The sequence below is a fragment of the Zonotrichia albicollis genome, chromosome 8 (assembly GCF_047830755.1).
Source record: "Zonotrichia albicollis isolate bZonAlb1 chromosome 8, bZonAlb1.hap1, whole genome shotgun sequence".
Lineage (NCBI taxonomy): Eukaryota > Metazoa > Chordata > Aves > Passeriformes > Passerellidae > Zonotrichia > Zonotrichia albicollis.
The window spans coordinates 23920409-23938953 of NC_133826.1; the positions used below are offsets into that span (position 1 = coordinate 23920409).

Genomic DNA, 18545 nt, shown 5'->3' on the forward strand with positions numbered 1-18545 from the left:
AGGACAGAGTCGGCGACTGCCGGGCAGAGCTTACTAAAACCTTTCATTTCCTTACTTCCCAAGCGGCAGAAGTAAGTTTTTAAAGTTAAGCACATCTTAAAATTCCTTCCTTACGGCAGCCCGGACACCTGACCCGCGGTCGCCGCTGCTCCCCTGCGCCCTGCCCGGGCAGCGGCAGAGGAGAGCGAGGAGGGAAGGGAAGGGAAGGAGGGAAGGGAAGGGCAGGGAGATGAGGAGGAGGCGCCTCCCCGGGAGCCGGGCCGGACGCGGAGCGGGGGCTGCCGGGGCAGCGCAGGCACGGCCGGGCCGGGCCGGGCGCTCCGCCGGGGCCATCAACAGGAAACCCTGCGCGGGCCGGGCCGAGGCGGCGCCAGGCGCGGCCGCCTCCCCCTGTCTGTCCGTCCGTCCGTCCCTCCCCCGGCCCGGCCCTCCCGCGCAGCCCGGGGGCCGCTCGGCTCCGCTCGGCCCGGCCGCGGCGGGCGAAGCGCGGCGCGTCCGACCCGGCGCCCGGCAAGGCACCGAGGATGAAACTGCTGTGGAGAGCGAAAATGGTAACCGGCTGTCCCCTCCCGTCCTGTCCCCTGCACTGCCCTGGGTGCCGCTGCCCGGCGATGCTCAGTGCCAGCCGTGCCCTGCCCGCTCCCCGCGATGCCGTGCACGGTGCTGAGGGTGCCGCTCCCCGCGATGCCGTGCCCGGTGCCGGGGGTGCCGTGTCCGATGCCGGCCGTGCCGTGCCCGCCGATGCCATGCCTGGCACCGGGATATGCTGTGCCCCCTTCCTCCGCTTTCCCCCGGCTTTAAAGCTGCTTGTTTTTTGTTTTTTTTTTTTTTCTTGTTCTTGAATAATAGGTTTTTGGAAGAGCAAATCACAAATCCCTCCTTCTCAAGACAGTGAAAATGTCGCTGGGTTATAATGCTCTGTAGCTTCAAAGATTCAAGGCTGCTTGCCGAAGTAATTCAGCAGTTTTCAAAGTGCGAATCCTTCCCTAAATGAAAGGCCAAAGAGATTAATTGCTGCAGAAAAGGGGGGAAGGAAAGAGACGACTGCTAATCAAAACCAAACTCTTTCCTTAGAAGACTTTATGCAACTATTTAAAATATGTGCTAGTCTGGGAAAAACAGTTAAATGGAAAGTCCGGGTACCTCGATACCACAGGAAAGGACAGCTTGCCAAGAATATCTCCAGTGTTCCCTCAACCTAAGGGTATCCTGGATTGCTTTGATTGCTGTGTTTACTTTGTGCTGCCCATCTCCTCTGCTCTGCCTGCAGCAGCAGAGCACCTGGGACTGATTGTGGTCAGCAGAAGGGGGAGAACGTTCCTTTTCATCTTATTTTTCTTTCTCCTTTTCCTGGCAGACCACATTTCAGGACGGGGGTGAAGAGGTAGAAGACGGAGCCGTCTACAATGTCACCCTTAAAAAGGTGCAGATTCAGCAGGCTGCCAACAAAGGAGCAAGGTGGCTGGGGGTAAGTGAGGCTAGCACGGTGGGGAGGGCTGCTCATGGACTTCGGAGCCGTCCGGGGAGCTGAATTCCACAGCAATTGTTACAATATTAACTTCCAGCACTGGCCGCTCTCATTATTTTTTTAAAAAAAGAACAAACCAAACACTGAACTAGTCTGCTGGGTCATCTGAAATAACACTCTCCTTGTGTTGACTCTTCCTCTTTTCTTGACCTGTAAAAACAATTTGACCAGCTGTGGCCCTGTATCAGGTGATTCTTGGTGCAGAGACAAGGATCTTAGTTTATGGCCCGAGAAGCTGAACATCTAACAGTTCTTTCAGACTGGACTATGGCTTGTTTCTGCTGTTAGGAACCTATCTCAGGTCTCCAAACAAGTAGTTATGTTGTTTTGACTGGTAAAGGCCCCTCAAAGTCAGCAAAACTTCCTCTGACCTTAAGGGAATATTAGTTTGGGTTTTATTTCTGTATTGCTTTCTTGGTCAGATGAGAAATTAATTGCGTTTCTGTAAGAATTACAGCTCTGTACTGTTTTTCAAAGCACAAGGGCTTTAATGGTAAGTAAAATGAGCTTAAATGCACACAGATTTGACGTGCTGCTGAGTGCCTTCACCTTTATCAGGCCAAGTCCCCAGCTGATAAAAAATGTCCTCACTTCATTGGAATCAGTGCAGCTGTGGCAGCTGGGGCCAGGTCTGCAGGAGATGCCTGTAACTTTCATAGTATTTTGTTATGTTTATTTTTTTTCCTTTGGGATCAAAGGCAGTAATATAAGAAGTTGGCTTGATGTAGTATCCAAGTTGGTATTTTAAAGGCTTTTAAAACTGCCCTGAGATTTATCCAGTCATTTTCTTGTGAAGCCCCTGTGACATGAAGCAATACAGCAGAGCTGAAACCAGCATCAGGAGAAATAAGCAAATTCTGTCCTGCGTGCAGATAGTGCTTAGAGTCTCCCCTTCTCGTGTTTCCAAGAGGTACACAGAGTACTCATCAGAACAGATAATTTCAAATCTGCTTCCTTTGGGTGGCAGATTTCCCATTCCTGCCTGCTGTTTTTACCAGGAAAATACTACCCATTATATTTGAGCTCCTGCAACTTTCCCAGCTGGTTTTGTCTAAGAGGTGAAAATCATTTTGAGTGTGTCTGTGTCCCATAAACATAGTTTAGAAAAGTCTGTTTTTTGAATACAAAAAAAAAAAATCTGAATTTTTTTGCCTGCTTGGGCTGTGTTGTTCCTTGTAATAGGAGTTTGCCAGGCCTTGGTCCTGTTCTCAGAGGAAGGGAGCTGGTGTGTTCCTGTGCTCATCCCCACAGCTGATGCTGCCCATCCCAGCAGGAGGACCAGGGACTGCAGGGTCAGGGCAGTGACTGTCAGGATCCTGTGCCTGTTGTTGGTTTTTTAAGGTCAGAATGTTTGTGGGGAAGGAGATAATGTGTCAGAAATCCACACCTGTTCCCGGCATAAATCTGTAACTTCAGCTTCCAGTCCAGTCTCTTTCATGAGCAAAAACCCCCAAATCTTGTGTATATTACTTAAAAATATTTTGGAACATATGGGCTGTTTGTTTCCCTTAAGCTCTTCAGAACATAAAGTATTTTAAGCTCTTCTTGTGATCTTGTTTTATTAATGGCTTTTTTTGTGGTCCTGAAATCAATAAATAGCCTCTAACCCAGAGCATTATTTATGAAGAGCCATCCCTGCCCCCAGCAGTTTGGCTTTGAAGACCCAAATTGTCTCTTTTAGAACTGTCATCAGGTGACTTCGTTGTTGTTTGTTTGTTTGGTTGGTTTTTTTTTAATCTGGAGTTTATAAGGGTTTATGATTTTTTTCTATGCTTTGAAACTCATTAGCACTAAATTAACAAGGTGTTGGATTTAGCAATGTTGATTTTAATTTTTTTGATGGTGCTCTAAGTCAGAAGACCCAAGGTCGACAACCTGTTTGTACATCAGCAAGTATTGAGCCTTCACAGTGACAAACATAGTAACTCACTTACTGATCATATGCATGCCTGGATTTAATTTTTAAAAAACTTTTTCTCAATGTCATTTGTGTCCTGTAAAACTCCACTTAGCAGAATGACCCCTTCTGAAGCACTGGGGTTCTTGTGGCCGGTCAAGTCTAATAAACCTTCCCTAAGATTCTCCATCCTAACAACCCATCCAGGGTCACTGGATGGCTGGCCCTGTGATGAGAGAATGGATTGTTTAAAGGCCAATCATAAGATTCCAACTACAGCACCATAAACACTTGCCTACTGAAATACAGAAATGCCTTTCTTGTGTTTCAAACTTCTACAACTAACAAAAGGAAAAGAGAAACAGGCTGTGACTTAAGCAGGCATCAGCAGTTCTGAAACTTTCAATAGTGTGAAGCTTTTGGATAATCACTGAATTTCTTAGCTTTTAATTTAATAGTAGACATCAAAGGATGCCAATAACAGCCACTGCTTTTGTCACCATATACTCAGTCACTAAATATTTAGTGAAGCTTAAGACTTTAAGCACTAGAGTATTAGGGGATATTAAAAGCTCTAGTGGGAGCTCAGTATTGTGAGAGATGCTGCACAAAAGCACTGTTTTGACTTAAAAGAGTGTACAGATGTGATATTAAAAGAGGATTGTCTCTACATATGTCTTAGCTGATGATTGGTATCAAATCTTCAAAAATCAAGTGTGCTTTCTAGAAATATTGAGAGAGAATCCCTCCCAAACACAATAGATTCAACCAGAGAAAGCATGAATGCATTTTTCTTGAAAATAAAGTGGATTTTGGTGTCTCCAGGATAGATTTTGAGAGGTCTCCAGGATTCTGGAGAGAAGAACAAGCTACGAAAGCCATGGAAGCTGAGGTACGTGGCCTGACATCTTTGTGAGAGAACAGGATGGAGAAGTAGAGATTTGGACATACAGATGGCACACTCAGAAGAGGGGAAGAGGAGGATTTGGGGTGCACAATCATCAGTTTGAATGGCATTATGTCAGGCTAGAGAAAAAGGCATATTGGTAACTGGAAGGGAAGGTTTGGGAGCACAGCAAAGAATTTGAATGATGTGGTTAGAAAGAGAATATTGTGTTGTGAAACTTTATTTTCAGAAAGAACCTGGAAAATGGGATTCAGCTTCCCTGTGAGAATGTGAATGCAGCCCACAGGGAGGCTGGATGTCAAAGAGGATGGTGCTATTGTCTGTGGAGAAAAGGCACCAGAGCAAAAGAGACAAATGTCTGGGGGGGCTTTGGTCTTGAGCTGACAGCCAGGTACCTGTGCAGTGGCAGAGACGAGCTGAGTCATGCTCCAGCCAGAAGTAGGAAAGGACAGCCAAACTCTGGATGTAAGAGTAGGTCAGCCGCTCAATACTCAAAACTGAGTTCCGTGGAGCAATGTGCTGACAGCGCCAGGGGAGGTGAACTCCGCCCGTATCTATGGGAAACAGGAGAGAAGGGAAACAGCAGCAGGTGAAGTTCGTGGGGAGATGGGGGACAGTGGTGCAGGAAGAATAGAGGCACGGGTGTGGTGTGCGAGCGTGGACAAGATTACTGAAACAAAAGCAAAGAGGTTTTGAAATGCTGTGAAGTGGCAATTGTCAAGCCCCGTGTTAGGCGGCTGGAGTGCTTTATCCGCCCCTTGCAGGAGTTAATTACGGAGGGATGGGGCACCACTCTCCTGGGAGGGGAGGGAATGGCGAGGAGTGAGCGCTCAGACACGAGGGGCTCCTGAATACCTGCAAATGCCTTTCCTATCAGAGTTCTTCATCTGGGAAGGAGTGAGGAGGAGACCTACAGTGTGTGGGCATTTAGTGGGGCAGGTCACAAGAAACGCAGCCAGGAACTGGAGTTCCCCAAGCCTCAGTGCCATCCTCGCCACCAAATTTCTTGCTATACTGATGGATGACAAGGACTCCTCTTCCTTTGAGTCTTAAATACCCAGATAACAGACAAATAGTCAGCTCATTTATGGCCAGGCTGCCTGCTTCATTAGGCATGCATTACACATCTAGAGGAGATTTTAGAAACTTGGTTTTTACTTTTTGCTTTCTCCTTTTGGCTACTGCTGAACTTACGGCTCTGGGGTTTGTTCAGGCAGAGATGGAGGCAAAACATAGCTTGTCTTAAAGTGTCTTTAATGTTATAATGCTGGGTGTATAGCAGAATATATTCTTCCAAAATTGTCAGTGAACTGCTGTTAGAAGGCTGCTTTTCAGTACCTTAAAATGTTGAAAGAGGGAAAAGCTGAAAAGTAGAAAAACTATCACTTAATATTTGTGTGCATTTTTAGCACTACTATTATTTGATAATTACCTTTAGTGGGAATTTTGTGGTGTTTTAGAAAGAAATTGTAATTTTTTAAAGTTTTATTTATTTATATTTTTTTATTTAGTGTGAGTGATTGCCTTGCAATGAAAACTGCATGTGACCACAACTTTGGCTTCTGAACACATCCACAGTCACATACATTGGCAGGAAGTTTGTGCTGGAGAGTTCAGACAGAAAAACATTGCAAAAACTTGTGGCTAACTAATCTGTATCCCAGCTGGGACCTGGGACACAACCATCTCTCTGACTTGATCAGTATGGCAGGAAAGAAGGTTTAGTCTGGATTTCTTTCTTTCCAGCACAGACCTCCTAACTATGGGTTGAGATTTAAGTGGTGCCTGGAATCATCAACATTTAGTAAGAAGTAAAACCTCGCATTTTCTCTGAGCCTGCTCCTGCCCTCCCACTTGCCCTTCTGAGCCAGCTCTGTGATTTCTCTTTCATCTTACCCTTAGATCCCAGATGTTCTGGTCGAGTGCAGTTTCCTATGGAAGCAGCAGGCAAGGGCTGGGCTGATCATTGTCCTTGCTGCAGCTTGCTGTTTTGTCTCTTGATTTAGAGCATGTGTTGGTCACTTTTGGCTAAAGCAGCCTCCCTCTGCTAAATCAGGTTCCTTCAGCCTGTCCCGGCTGCCCAGAGCAAGGCCAGGGTGTAGTTCTGGCTGTGTGTTTGGCAGAAGCAGAAAAGCAGCTCCCAAGGAGCTGATAGGCTTCCTGTGGAAACTGAGCTGTGCTATCATCCACTCCAAAGTCTCCAAGGAGCTGTCTTGGAGAAGGATGGGGTGTGCTCACATTGGGTTTGCTTAGGGGAAGGTGCCTGTTGAGTGCTGGAGACCCACACAGTAGTGTATTCAAGGGAACAGAATGATTTTACCTGTAGACATGTACGCAGTTATCCAGAAGAAAGCTTTGGCATCTCGCTCAGCTTGTGTTTTTGTTTGGAGTAGGCTCTTTCCTCCTGTCCTTCCTTCATGCGGGCATAATAGTACCATGGTACCATTCATAGCCCTTATTAATGACTTCTCATGGAATATTTTTCTCCTGGCTTCCTGGTTTAGGTTGCAGGGATATCCCCAGTAGCAGTCTTGGATACAGTCATCCCCTGGTTAATAGAGGCTGTGTGTGCAATAGGCACTCAAAAATGGAAACTGAGCCTATTAAGAGTTCTAAAAAGGAAGCCTGAAAGATTACTGTCCATTACTTTGCCAGTTCCAAATGCAAAATGCATAATTAGAAGGGTGACTGGCTTTGTAGCACAATGTTAAGCTCTCAGTGGAGTGTAAGACCTTTCACTCCAAGCTGCCAAAGTGTGACAGGGCGGCAGTGCTTTAATCTTGGTGCTACGAAGGCTGAGTTAGGGCTGGGATGCCCTGGCACAGCCATGAGGAACAAGGGAGGGACAGGGCCAGCCTGCCTTCCTGGGGCTGCAGGGGCACCTCTTGCTAAGGATTCTTACATGAAATGGAATAAAAAGGGTTAAGGGAGCCTCTTGAGTAAAGCTGCTGGAGACTGTTCTGTTGCTGCACTCCTTGTGTGTATCTGCATTTTGGGTATCTCCCAGCCAGCCTGCTCATGGACAAAACTTGCCCTTGGCATTTACCTGTGACATGCAGGGTTAGAATGACATCCTGTGCTGTAATTGCTTTCCCCTGGGAATTCCTTTGACAGCCAGGATGACTGTTTTTTGAACTGAGCTACTTGGATGCTACAGGTTCTCTCTAAATTCCAGTGCCTTAACTGTCTTGCTGCTGACATCGCTGAGTGTTACCTTGCTTGCTGTTTTAAGAAGCTGTAAGTAAAAGGATTAAGCCCCAAATTTTGCTTGCTGTGCAAAGGAACTGGCACTTTCTGAATGCTAGATGTAGGTCACTTGTTGGGTTAAGGAAGAGTTGGCAAGGAATGTGGCTATGTGTCATCGGAAAGCTGAGATGCAGTGCATGAACTGGACTGAGATGTTGTGCAGAGAGCAGCCCTGGAGAAACCATTAGTTTCACTCTTGGGGTTTTGATGCCTTCATTTAAGGAACAGGCTGAAACATTTCATGTACGTTAGTTACACTTGGATTTAAATTTAACCTTGGTAAAGCTAATTAAAAATAGGTGTGTAAATGCACGCTGTGAACTTGCATCTTTTACTCCTGCTGTTTTTTAAATATATAATTTCCTTTAGCCAGCACTCTGAGGGGGTGCACCTGTGTGAAGAAGCCAGCACAAAGCAGTCCAGATCATGGCTTAGCCCCATGGAGAAAGCAGGGTTATTTTGTGTAACAGGGTAAATAAATGCTAGGTGTGGATCCTGCTCTTCCTTGCCTTTGTGTCTCACTGTGTAGTGCCTTGTAAAGCAAGGGCAAAAGGTGTGTGATGCCTTAGTGTTAATACCACATTAAGATAGTATCAGAGAGTGAAAGATGATTCCTAAAAGGAACTGGAACCTCATTCCTGAAGGGTTGAGCAGCTCACCAGCCCTTGTCTCTGGGCAGGTGTCACAGTTTGCTCCTGCAGTCTCTCAGAAGTACTTTTGCCCTGGATTCACCCCAAAAAGCACTATGTTCAGTGGCCATACAAGCTCTTCAAATGTGACTTGTAATTCTTCCTGGATGGTACACTATCATGTAGGGCTCATCTATAGTCTATGTTAAGTTTTTACACCTTATGAAATAAGAATTTTATTGATGACAAGGATGTGTGTTTCATTTTATTCTTTTTTTTAAAATTTAAATAAAGTATAAAAGCTATAATGAGGAATTCTGTGTTTTGGATATGGAAATGCATTTACTATTTATGGAAATCCTTTTACCTTGGACCAAACTGAACTCATGCTAATGTCTGAATACTGTACTTCAGTTTAGCACCATGCCACCAAGAGGTGACAATTTAGGGACTGCAAGGAAAGCAGAAACACCCAAGTGAAGAGATAATGGTCTTGCATTCTCACAGCACCTTTCACCCGAATAGCTTTCAAAGCATGGCTGCAGATTTTCTCTAGACTGATTATGTTGGATGTTGTAATGTAACACAGCACAAAAGTGGGATTGGGTAGGGATTAAAATTCAGCCTCAGTGCTGTGGCCTGGGTTTGGGAGATTCCCCTTTCACTGGGGAGGTGAAGAGGAAAAGAGATGGGGAAAAAGAGTTTCTGGGACAATGTGACTTCAAAAAGGCTGGGGTTTTGAGGCTGCTGAAGGGTTTGAACCACTAAAAGAGTTGTAGGAGATGGATTAGCTGTCAGAGATGCATGGTAATATTTATTTAGTGGCTTCACACTGTTATCATATGAATATCTTCTTCACATGTGACACATGCAGCGAGGAGCAGCTGCTTAGCCAGGCACAGCAGCACCTGGAAACAATTTAGGACCAGAAGTGAATTAATTGAAACCGCCTGGGGAGAAGACCTGGACTTCTGAGAGTCCAGAGTTGTGTGGCAGCATTTGCCCCCCCATGCAACAGTTGTGAAAGGAAGCTCAAATATTAAGTTACAGCAGGGAAGGGGGGAGTGAAGCGAAGCTTAGAAAATACTGTTAGGGAGATGACAGTAACTCCTCACTCATTCTGGTGCTTGTTCCCTCATCTCAAAAGTGGGAGAACTAGAAAGAGGATCCACAGGTGGAGAGGGGTTTGGAGACACCAAAAAGGTGAGGGCTGTTATATTTGTGTCTTGGTGCAACTGGGGTTGATGTGCAAGTTTAACAATAAATCCTCATAGGACTGAGGCTCTGTTCTGGCAGTGAATAGGAGGATATAGGAAAAGCCTTCAAAACAGTGAGTGGAGAAGGGACATGTTATCTCCAGGGTGGTTTTGAAAGCAAGAGGGGAAAGAAATTAGTGATTTTGCATTGTGTGTAATTAACCTGAAGGGACTTGCTCCTGGCAGAGTAACTGAGTCCAAGCAAGTCCAGGAGGATTCAGAGAGGATTGAACATTTATATAAATAATGAGAACAAATAAATGAGATTCAAAACACAAGACATTAATTTTTGTGATTTAGGGATGAAACAAACATGTCCTGCAGCTGAGAAGGGTTTTTTCCTTTAGACTTGTTATTCTGAATGTTATGTGTGTTATTTCTTCACTTTCCCCTATAGCATCTGGTTTGAGGAGGGAAAACCTCTAGTTTAGTTTAAAATGACAATTATTATGTGTGGTTGTTTGTAAAGTTCTAGTTTCAATTTGTTTGCAGCAAATGTTTAACGAGGGAGAATAAGACTGAACACTTACCAAAAGAATCATGAGGACTTTAATGCCCAGGAGGTATCAGGGCCACACGGTGCAGAAGTTTGGTGTGGGCTGGTTTTCCAGCAGCCCTGCAACCTCCTCCTCGTTAAGGAGAACTCTGGGTGCTCAGATCCTGCTCTTTTTTATGTGTGTAAAGGAAAAGTTTGCATCTGTGCAGTTTTAGACTCTGCAAAAGCAGGAATTGTGTGGGTTGCCCTTTGCTTTCCCCCATTCATCTTCACAATAGCTGCTTTAAAATGAGGCAGCTTGAGCAGAGCAGGGTACTCTACATGTGGGCTCCTCAGACATTTTTTTGTTTGCTTTTTGTTGTTACTTCCAAGCATTGTGCTGAAATATGTAATGTTCTACCTTCTGTAAGCCTTCAGGTCTTTTCTCAGATCTGTGTGCCACTGTGGGACCTCTAAGGGTAAGACTTTCAGCAGACTTTTTTCCTTTTTTCTGGCCTCTCACATTTATCTCCGTTTAGTTGCATAAACCATCTGTTGCAGATCAGAGTGTAGCTTGCCTTCAGCAGCTTTGGCAATCAAAATGAGATTTTGGCTGCTCCACCTCAGGTGTGAAGCTTTGTGCTACTTTGCATGGTGACATTCACTAAACTTTTGCTCTTCTGAGTTGCAGACTGATGGAGTTCTGACTTTTTCCTGTGTGCCACCTCCCTGGCTGTCGTGCACATGGCTGTGACATCAGCCCCCAGTGTTCCCCCTGGGCCACAGTGGCACTAAGGAGGTGTAGGCATTTCAGGTGCTTTTGTGGAGTAATCTTGTTATTATAGTGTACTTCATCTATTTTTTTTCCTCTTATATTCTTCCCACCTTTTTTGGTTTCAAAGCAGTTTAAAGGATTATTTTCCCCTCCCACCCCCTCACCTGCTTTGTACTGCCTTTCTCCCCATGGAGACTCAACCTTTCTTCCACCCAGTAGCTGTTTCTTCCTTTCTGTGGCATGCATGGGCTCTCTGTGCAAGTAAAACAGCATGTTTTTATTACTAAGGGGCATTTTCCATTGAAAGATCTCAGAATGACTGAACAGTATGGAATGACTGAATGCTTTGAGATAGCCCTTGGGCTTCTGACTGGAGACTTGTGGTAGATCTCATTAGGCTGCCAGATCCCAGTGGCTCTGTGCTAGTGTCTATAAATCCTAAAGCAGAAATAGATTATCATGTTTTATTCCTTCCTAAATATAGTTCATGCCCCACACAAGCTTGAGTTTTTGTTTTGACTCAAACTGAGTGCGGAATGGCCTTCAGTTGTTTGGAGGATTCCTGTGGATAGAACTTGTCAGATGAGGTTCATAACATTTCAGAGATGTGTTGGTGTTGGGATGCAAACAAGTCAGTGCACTCATCTGGATTAGCTGTTGTCTTCAGTGCAAAATAAATTAATTAACTAAATGCTCCTGTGGTACATTTGAAACCTGACTTTAATATTCCATGCAAATACAGCAAGAAAATTATTATGATGATATTCCTCTGCTTTTATTTGCTTGGTTTGTAGTAATCTCTGGCTGTACTTCTAATGCATTTTGTGTTTCTTAGAGTAGAAACCCTTTAGGGCAGGGCTGATGTCTTTGGTTTGGAGATGGCAGCCCATTGCGCTGCTGTTGGAAATGCCCCATGAGTAACAGCAACGTGTTTCACTTGGAAGGCAGATCTTAGGCCTTTGCATTCCTTCCATGGAGTGCTTCGGATTGATTCTGGCTGTGCTCCAGGCTCCTGGCTCTCTGGAGCAGAGAAAATGTGAATGAACTCTTGCACACTTACTTAAAGCATGAGGCTTGCATTCTTCCTGCAAAAACAGGCACTTTGTTCAGGAAAACATCAGGTGGTCAGGGAGAACAGGACAGGGAAGAGCAGAGGTATGCTATTAACTCCTGGTGGGTAGTTAAACAACAACCTCCTCAAAAAATAAGAAAAATCAAACCAATGTGGACAACTTCTGATTTATCTGGCTTTTTTTTTCTTTTCCCCCCCTCTTAGTTGCAAGCTATACTTACTTTGCATTCTGACTCAATACTTCCACATAATTACGTGTTTTGATTTATGTCCATTGCCTAAGGATTTCAGTCCAAGTGCAACAGAGCATTCTTAAACCAAAACACAAATATCTGCAGAGGGTTCAGGGCCAGCTCACACTGCTTGTGCTGGGCAGCAGAGGAGGGTTCACCACTGGTGCTGCAGTCAGGAGGATGCACTCATTTGTGTAGGTGTGTGGTGGTTCAGCTGTCATCTGTGAAATGGTCCTGTGAAATGCAGAATTTCTCATAAAGTACCTGTTCGGCTGGGACAGGGATGTGGCCATGGCTTGCACACACGTGTGTGGCCAAACACAGTCACTCCCTGGCTCTGTAGGGGAGTGTGTGTGCAGGAGAGGAGCACCAGGAGATACCCTGCCTCATCCCTTGTGATGTCTAGATAATATAGGAAAAATGCAGTTTGGCCTGGACTAATGGTTGAGTTAATATTTTTGGACTCTTTCAGCACGTAAATAAATATTCAAGCTGGTAACACTTAATATTAGGAAACATTAGCTTCCTATTACTGCTTTTTCTACTCAGACCCCACCCTGAAGAGCCCTTTTAGTTTCAAAACAAAGGGTAGTAAAAAGCACAGCCATGGAAATTAAGTTTATTCTGTAGTTTAGGTATGTTTCCATGGTATGGTCATAAAAGTGGTTACTGACTGCTAACCCATTTCTTCTTAAAAGCTTAGAAAAAATTGGCATTAGGGATTGCTCACATTAATAATAATAATAATAATTAATTATTATGAAACATGTAACAGCATTTCTTGGGTATTTTTTCTTCCACAAAAATACCTTGTTCAGTTTATTTAAAAATATGAATCAGTCTTCTGCTAAGTATTTTCTCCTCTGTCAGAAGCCATGTCATCTCCCCTCACCTACAGCTTTAATTTCCAGCTGTCCATACTATTAGTAATTTATCACTCTTTCCTTTTTGTTTACACTGGATAAAGTGGCAGTTTACTCTGATTTCCTGACTCGGTATAAATTTAATTTCTGTGTACTGCTTGAGCAAGCTTTACAGCATGAAAGGAAAGCCAACAATACAATTAGGATGAATAAAACCATTTTGGGTTATGTAATATGCATTTGTGCTACTATTATGCAACAGAATTATTACTTGTGGCATCCTTAAATCCATTTTGAATTTAGCACTGTTGCCTGCTGCCTCATACAGGACCTTCTTTGTTTCTACTGACTGAGCAGAAAGTGATGATGAGCTCCACAATTAATTTAAATTACATTTCTGGAAGGAGATAAAAAATAGTGTGACTTGTCATGGGACAAGTATTCTGTTGGTAGTCAAAAATCATGATACCATATGAAATCTGTCTGACTGTGTTAGTGGTAATATCAATCATCCCCTCTTTTTGCCACGCTTGATATTTATTAAAAAATGACAGCACATTTCAGCATTTTTTCATGAAAGAAACATGGCAAAGGGCTTTGCTCACCACTGTTTCACAAACAGCATTTAAATAGTAGCTTTCCTCTGGCATTTCTTAGGGTAGGCATAGAGTTGTCATTTTTACATCAAGGCAGCTTAGAAATATTGTATATAAATACAGAATTTGCTGTGCTATGAGATTGAGCCCGTCAGTATTTGTCAGATGGCAGGTGCACTGTACCTATCCCTGTAATCTGTGATTAGGATCACAAGAAGCTGTGTCAGACTCAAGTGAAAACTTTGAGCTGTCTGCCACCTTTTATGCTCCTTTTCTTTGCTCAGCACCTCTTCTCCCTTATGGTTCCCAGTAAAGGTTCCTGGGTGCTTTGGCACCTCCAGATTTCCAGGGCAGACTGGCAGCTGTGAGATGTGGGGAAGGAGGAAGAGGAGTTAAGATAAAGGCTGTGAACAGAAGCAGTAATTACTGTTTCTGGGGCAAATGTGAGCTGCCCCAGCTGCCTTTACCTCCTTAAGGACCTTCTGTAATCCATACCTGGAAAAGCTGTTAGTGCTTTTCACAACTAATTACTGCTTGCTTTACCCAAGTCCCAGGAGACTTTGTAGAGCTCTTCTCTCAGGGAGACTCTGTGTAACGCTTCCTTTGGCTCCAGAACTCAAAATATTTTAGAAAAGGAGCTGATTGTACTGCCAAAATGGGCACTAATTTCCTTGCCTTCATCCTGGTGCTTTGCTCACTTAGCTGTTTATTATTTTGAATGTTTATTTACTGCTTGGTTTGGAGATTGGACATTTTGGTGTTTCTGGGCACTGAAGAGAGGAGGATACTGAGTTTTACAAATAATTTTCTTCTAATACAGAAGGGTTTTGGGAAGATGCTTACTGTGGGACACATTTATTTGCTGGATTACAAGAGTGTTTGTAGTAAATGTCATTTGATGACAGTTCTTACCTTCGACAATGTAAGATGCACATGACTAAGAGTCTTACCTGACTTACTGGTTTCTTTTTCTGCTTTTCAGTTTCAAATTAGGAACTTGCTAAGCTTCAGTGTCCAATCAAAACCACCACAAGGAATATTTCATAATACAAGTTATGAAAATAATACATCGCTGGCATGCCTAAGAGGGAACAGGGTTGTGGTGAACTGCAGATCTGTGAAACATGACAAACAAAGAAGAAGCATCAATAACCTGATGATTCAGGTTCAGCTAACTCAGTGATGACACCAAGTCAGATAGAGAAGGGGGTGAGAGGTCTTGTATTGATTTTGGTAAAAGGTCTTTCTAGCAAGAGAGGTGAGAGGCAGGAAGAGAGAGAACTTCTTGTAGGTAGGAAGTGATGAGAAGGTAAATGCATAAATTGTACAAGGTGGAGATTGGAGGTCTGGAGCTGTTCAGGTGATTTTTTCTTTGTTTAAAAGCCTTGTATGCTGCGCAGTGAACCTCCTGGGTGACTTGGTTCTCAGTGAATAATATGGCTATGTTCCTTGCTGCACAGATGCTTCTGAGTGGATATATTCAGAATTTCTATGTTCCCAGGGCTGGATAAGCTCCAACACTTGTAAAACCTGCACAAAGCCATTTTAACCTAGACCTCTTTGAAGATTCAATTTAGTAATGCACTTGCTAAAACTCCTTTAGATGTATACAGGAGGAGGTGATTTGTGAATTAGGCTTCTTTACTTTTGCTTTGATTTATGTAGAGCTGGTCCCACAAAATTCACCAATATCCAAAGGAGTCAAAATTTGCATCGCTTCAGAAGGTGTGAGAATGCAAAGCTCAGCGCCACGGAATTTATTTCTTGTTTCTTATTTTGCCCAAAGTGTCTTTAAGTAGCTGCAAGGTGTCTGAGTGAAAAGGTTCAAACTGAGCAGGAGCATTTGTGTAAGAGGCTTTTTTCCTTTCTCTTTTCCCCTCTAAATCTGCCCCACAGCTTTTGTGACTGTTTGCCAGCGCTTCAGACAGATACCAGCCAGGCTGTGAGCTTGGAGGAGAAAACAAGAATGCCTTTTGTGTCATGATCATGGAATTAATTGGTCCTGCAAACTCTGGGTCGCTGCCAAGAACGGGTATTTATGTGGCAAGAAAGGAAAGGAAAAGGGTGGAGCATTGGAAATCCAGGAATCCCCCTCCTTTTTGGAGCTTAGGAAAGAGTTCATAAACTTATTTTGGCTTCTGAGTTTGGTGCAGTCAGTATACAGAATTCTGGTTTTGCATGGGTGTTTTGGTGTTTCTTTTTTCTTTTGTTTGGTTTGTGTTTGTTTGTTTGGTGTTTGGTTTTTGTTTGGTCTGGTTTTGTTGTTGTTTGTTTGTTTTTTTAACAGTATCCAAAACGAGGAAATGAGAGTTATTGAAGTGGACAGAGTTCTGTGGAGAGCTCTGGCGTAATTTTATTTCATTTCGTTTCCAAGTGCACTGTAGGATAAAAGCATCTGCCTTTGTCTGCAGGACATCCGCTGCTGGCCACCCAAGCCCTGCACTCCCAGCAGTGCTTTCCTAGGCTGGAAATTCTGCTCCAAATTTGCAGTTCTGCCCCTGCAGACTGTTTTCTGTGCTGGCAGCTGGGTACAGAGGTTTTCTAGGCTGGAAATTCTGCTCCAAATTCACCATTTCCCCCCATTTACAGTGTTTTCTGTGCTCGGAGGTGGGCAGTGTTGGATCTGCCGGGCCCTCAGAGCTGAGGGCGGGAGGCGGCCGAGATGGCAACAGCCTGGCCCAAAAGCACTTGGAATACTTGTGACTGTGTTTGATAAGATTAGCCCAGGCACTGCTATGTGGCATTATTTGGGCAAAATCGGCACATCTCAGAGGGCTTTTTTGTTTGGCAGTCATGTGGTGGAGTTGGGTGCAGATGAATGTCAGCTGCTGTGGGTCTGTCTGTCCTGCAGCCGCAGCGCGATCCCGCTTCCTTCACTTGGTTAAAAACTCCATCGAGGTCTTTGTTGGAAGGAAACGCTTAGTCACTAAAACTGTTAACGTCTTTGCAGTTGTTCTGTACCAAAATACTTGACTAAGACAGCTAAACAACTTCTGTTTCATCTGTCTTGCTGTTTTCTTCAGCGATGTGTGTCTGCGTGTTAAATAAAGGGTATTTTTGGCTTTACGTCTCTTAGACTGACATTATGGATGCTTATATTTGAATATATATATGATGCTCTATATATGGAGTTTTTCAAGTTCAGTCAGTCCCTGATTTGATTTTTCCATAATTTGATTTTTCCCCCCTTTTTTTTATTTCCCCCAAGAATGAGTGTAGCTATTAAAGACATTCATTGGAGAACCTGTGTGTAAGGAAGCAATGTGAAAAAAAAATAAGGTTAAAATCACAAAGAGCATCTAATTTCTACTTTGAGGAGGTTAAAACAGACTCACATTTAGACAGTGACTTGATTAGAGTGCTTTGAGTTAGTGCACAAGTTACTGCACTTCAGGCACTTTTATTCCAGCATAGGGTGTCTGTCCAGTAAGTTAATAAAAACAGAGTAGAAAACTGTCCATCTGGAAAAGCTGTAAGTTTCAAGAAAAGTGAAAAGCATTTAAGAATCTGTCAAAATTTAGAAAAGTGCATTTAAAGTGCTAGTTAGATGCTTCTGGAAGAAAAACTGCAGAATTTCTGATGAAACAAATCTGTAGTGGAGTGGTAATGTTACAAATGACTGAGCCTGAAGAATATTTGCTACCTCTTTTTCTTATTGTTCATCCCAGTTGTTTTAGTATTTTTTCCAGTCTGCATACTGAAAAACAATTAGATGGACCTCTTGCCATGATTCTCACTTCCAGAATCTCAACAGATAATATTTGCATTGGAAAAAAACCTGTGCAGAGCAGTGGGTATTTTTGGTGAAAGCAATTCTTTCCAGTGATATTTCTAAGACAATGACTGCAGTTCTTGTATATCTGTTTGGGCACCAGCCTGGTTCTGTACTGATCAGAGTTTTAACTTTCCTTTTTTTCTTGAGTCTCTAATCCCTCTTGCTGGGCTGTAGCATTTGTTTAGTCACTGGTGGTGTTTATATTTAGTTTATATTCCCACTGGAGCTTAACAGGTAATGTTTGGAGGAAGCTTTTCAGCCTAGATGTGTTTTGGTGTCCACGGAGCTCTCCTGTTTCAGCAAGAACTGTGCATGTAGGTAATGTTTAGTGCTGTAAAGCTGTAAGATGATCACCTTAAAGACAGTGGGCCCCTCTGTAGGTACAGCATTGCCAAGGGTTAGTCACGTTGTTGGAATTACACTCCATCAGTACACACACAACCTCAGAAACGGAGGATTTGCAAGTATAAACCTCCATTTAATCTTTCTACATTTGTTTTCGAAAGATGCTGTCTATCTTGTAGGAAGCTACTTGCTCATCACTTATTCTTGCAGATTGTCAAGGTTACGATCTGTTGCCTGAAAAATCAAAATGAGATTTTAAAAGACATAAATCAGATTATAAAATGCCATATATGTTCATTTTGGAGAACCAAGAAAATGTTACTGAAGCCCTGAAGTATTGAGGTTTGTGTTAGACCACTGGACACAGTGCTGAAGGAGACAAAGAGGAGCTGGGGAGCTTTTCTTGTTCTTTGGGTGAACAAAACAGTGCAAAACTGGTGTCATTTGTTGGTACCACTAACTGTGGTCACCATGCACCCCTGTCAAAAATTGCAGAGAGCTTTAGGAGCATTTTTTCATGGCACTGAGTAGAGTGTTCCTCTGAGCAGAGAGCTCTAAGGCAAACATGAAAACTCCTTTGCCTTTGGGTAGCCTGCTTGTGTCAGTGAAGAGATGCCCTCTTGATTAAATCCAGACTGAGCAGTTTCCTGTTAGCATGAAACTCAGCCCACAAGGCCTTGTTCTCAAAGCCTGTTATTGAGCTTGTCTGCCAAGTCCCTTTTCCTTTTAAACTTACAGGCAGAATTGCTAAAATAATACAAATAGAAGCAATCCCAGAACTCTCACAATGATTTCTAACAGTCTGATGTTTTGCTGACAAAGTTTTAGATTTTTCAGAAACTGGGTTGGTTTTGTTTAGCTTTGGTGGGATTTTTTTTGGGGTTTTGTTTCTTTTTCACATTCTCCCAACATGATGTCTTGGGGAAGTTGTAGTGTTGCAATTAGTGG

The 18545-nt window shown here is 43.4% G+C and overlaps 1 protein-coding gene across 1 annotated transcript in view; it reads left to right on the plus strand.

Annotated features, from left to right (window-relative positions):
• Nucleotides 1-256: 256 nt before the first annotated feature.
• The window catches only part of RGL1 (ral guanine nucleotide dissociation stimulator like 1), a 54521-nt gene continuing 36232 nt past the window's right edge, over nucleotides 257-18545 (plus strand). Inside the window, exons 1-2 of the mRNA XM_005487047.4 lie at nucleotides 257-551; nucleotides 1358-1468. Of these exons, the coding sequence (XP_005487104.1) occupies nucleotides 525-551; nucleotides 1358-1468 (138 nt within the window). The 5' untranslated portion in view covers nucleotides 257-524. The remainder of the gene's footprint in view (nucleotides 552-1357; nucleotides 1469-18545) is intronic.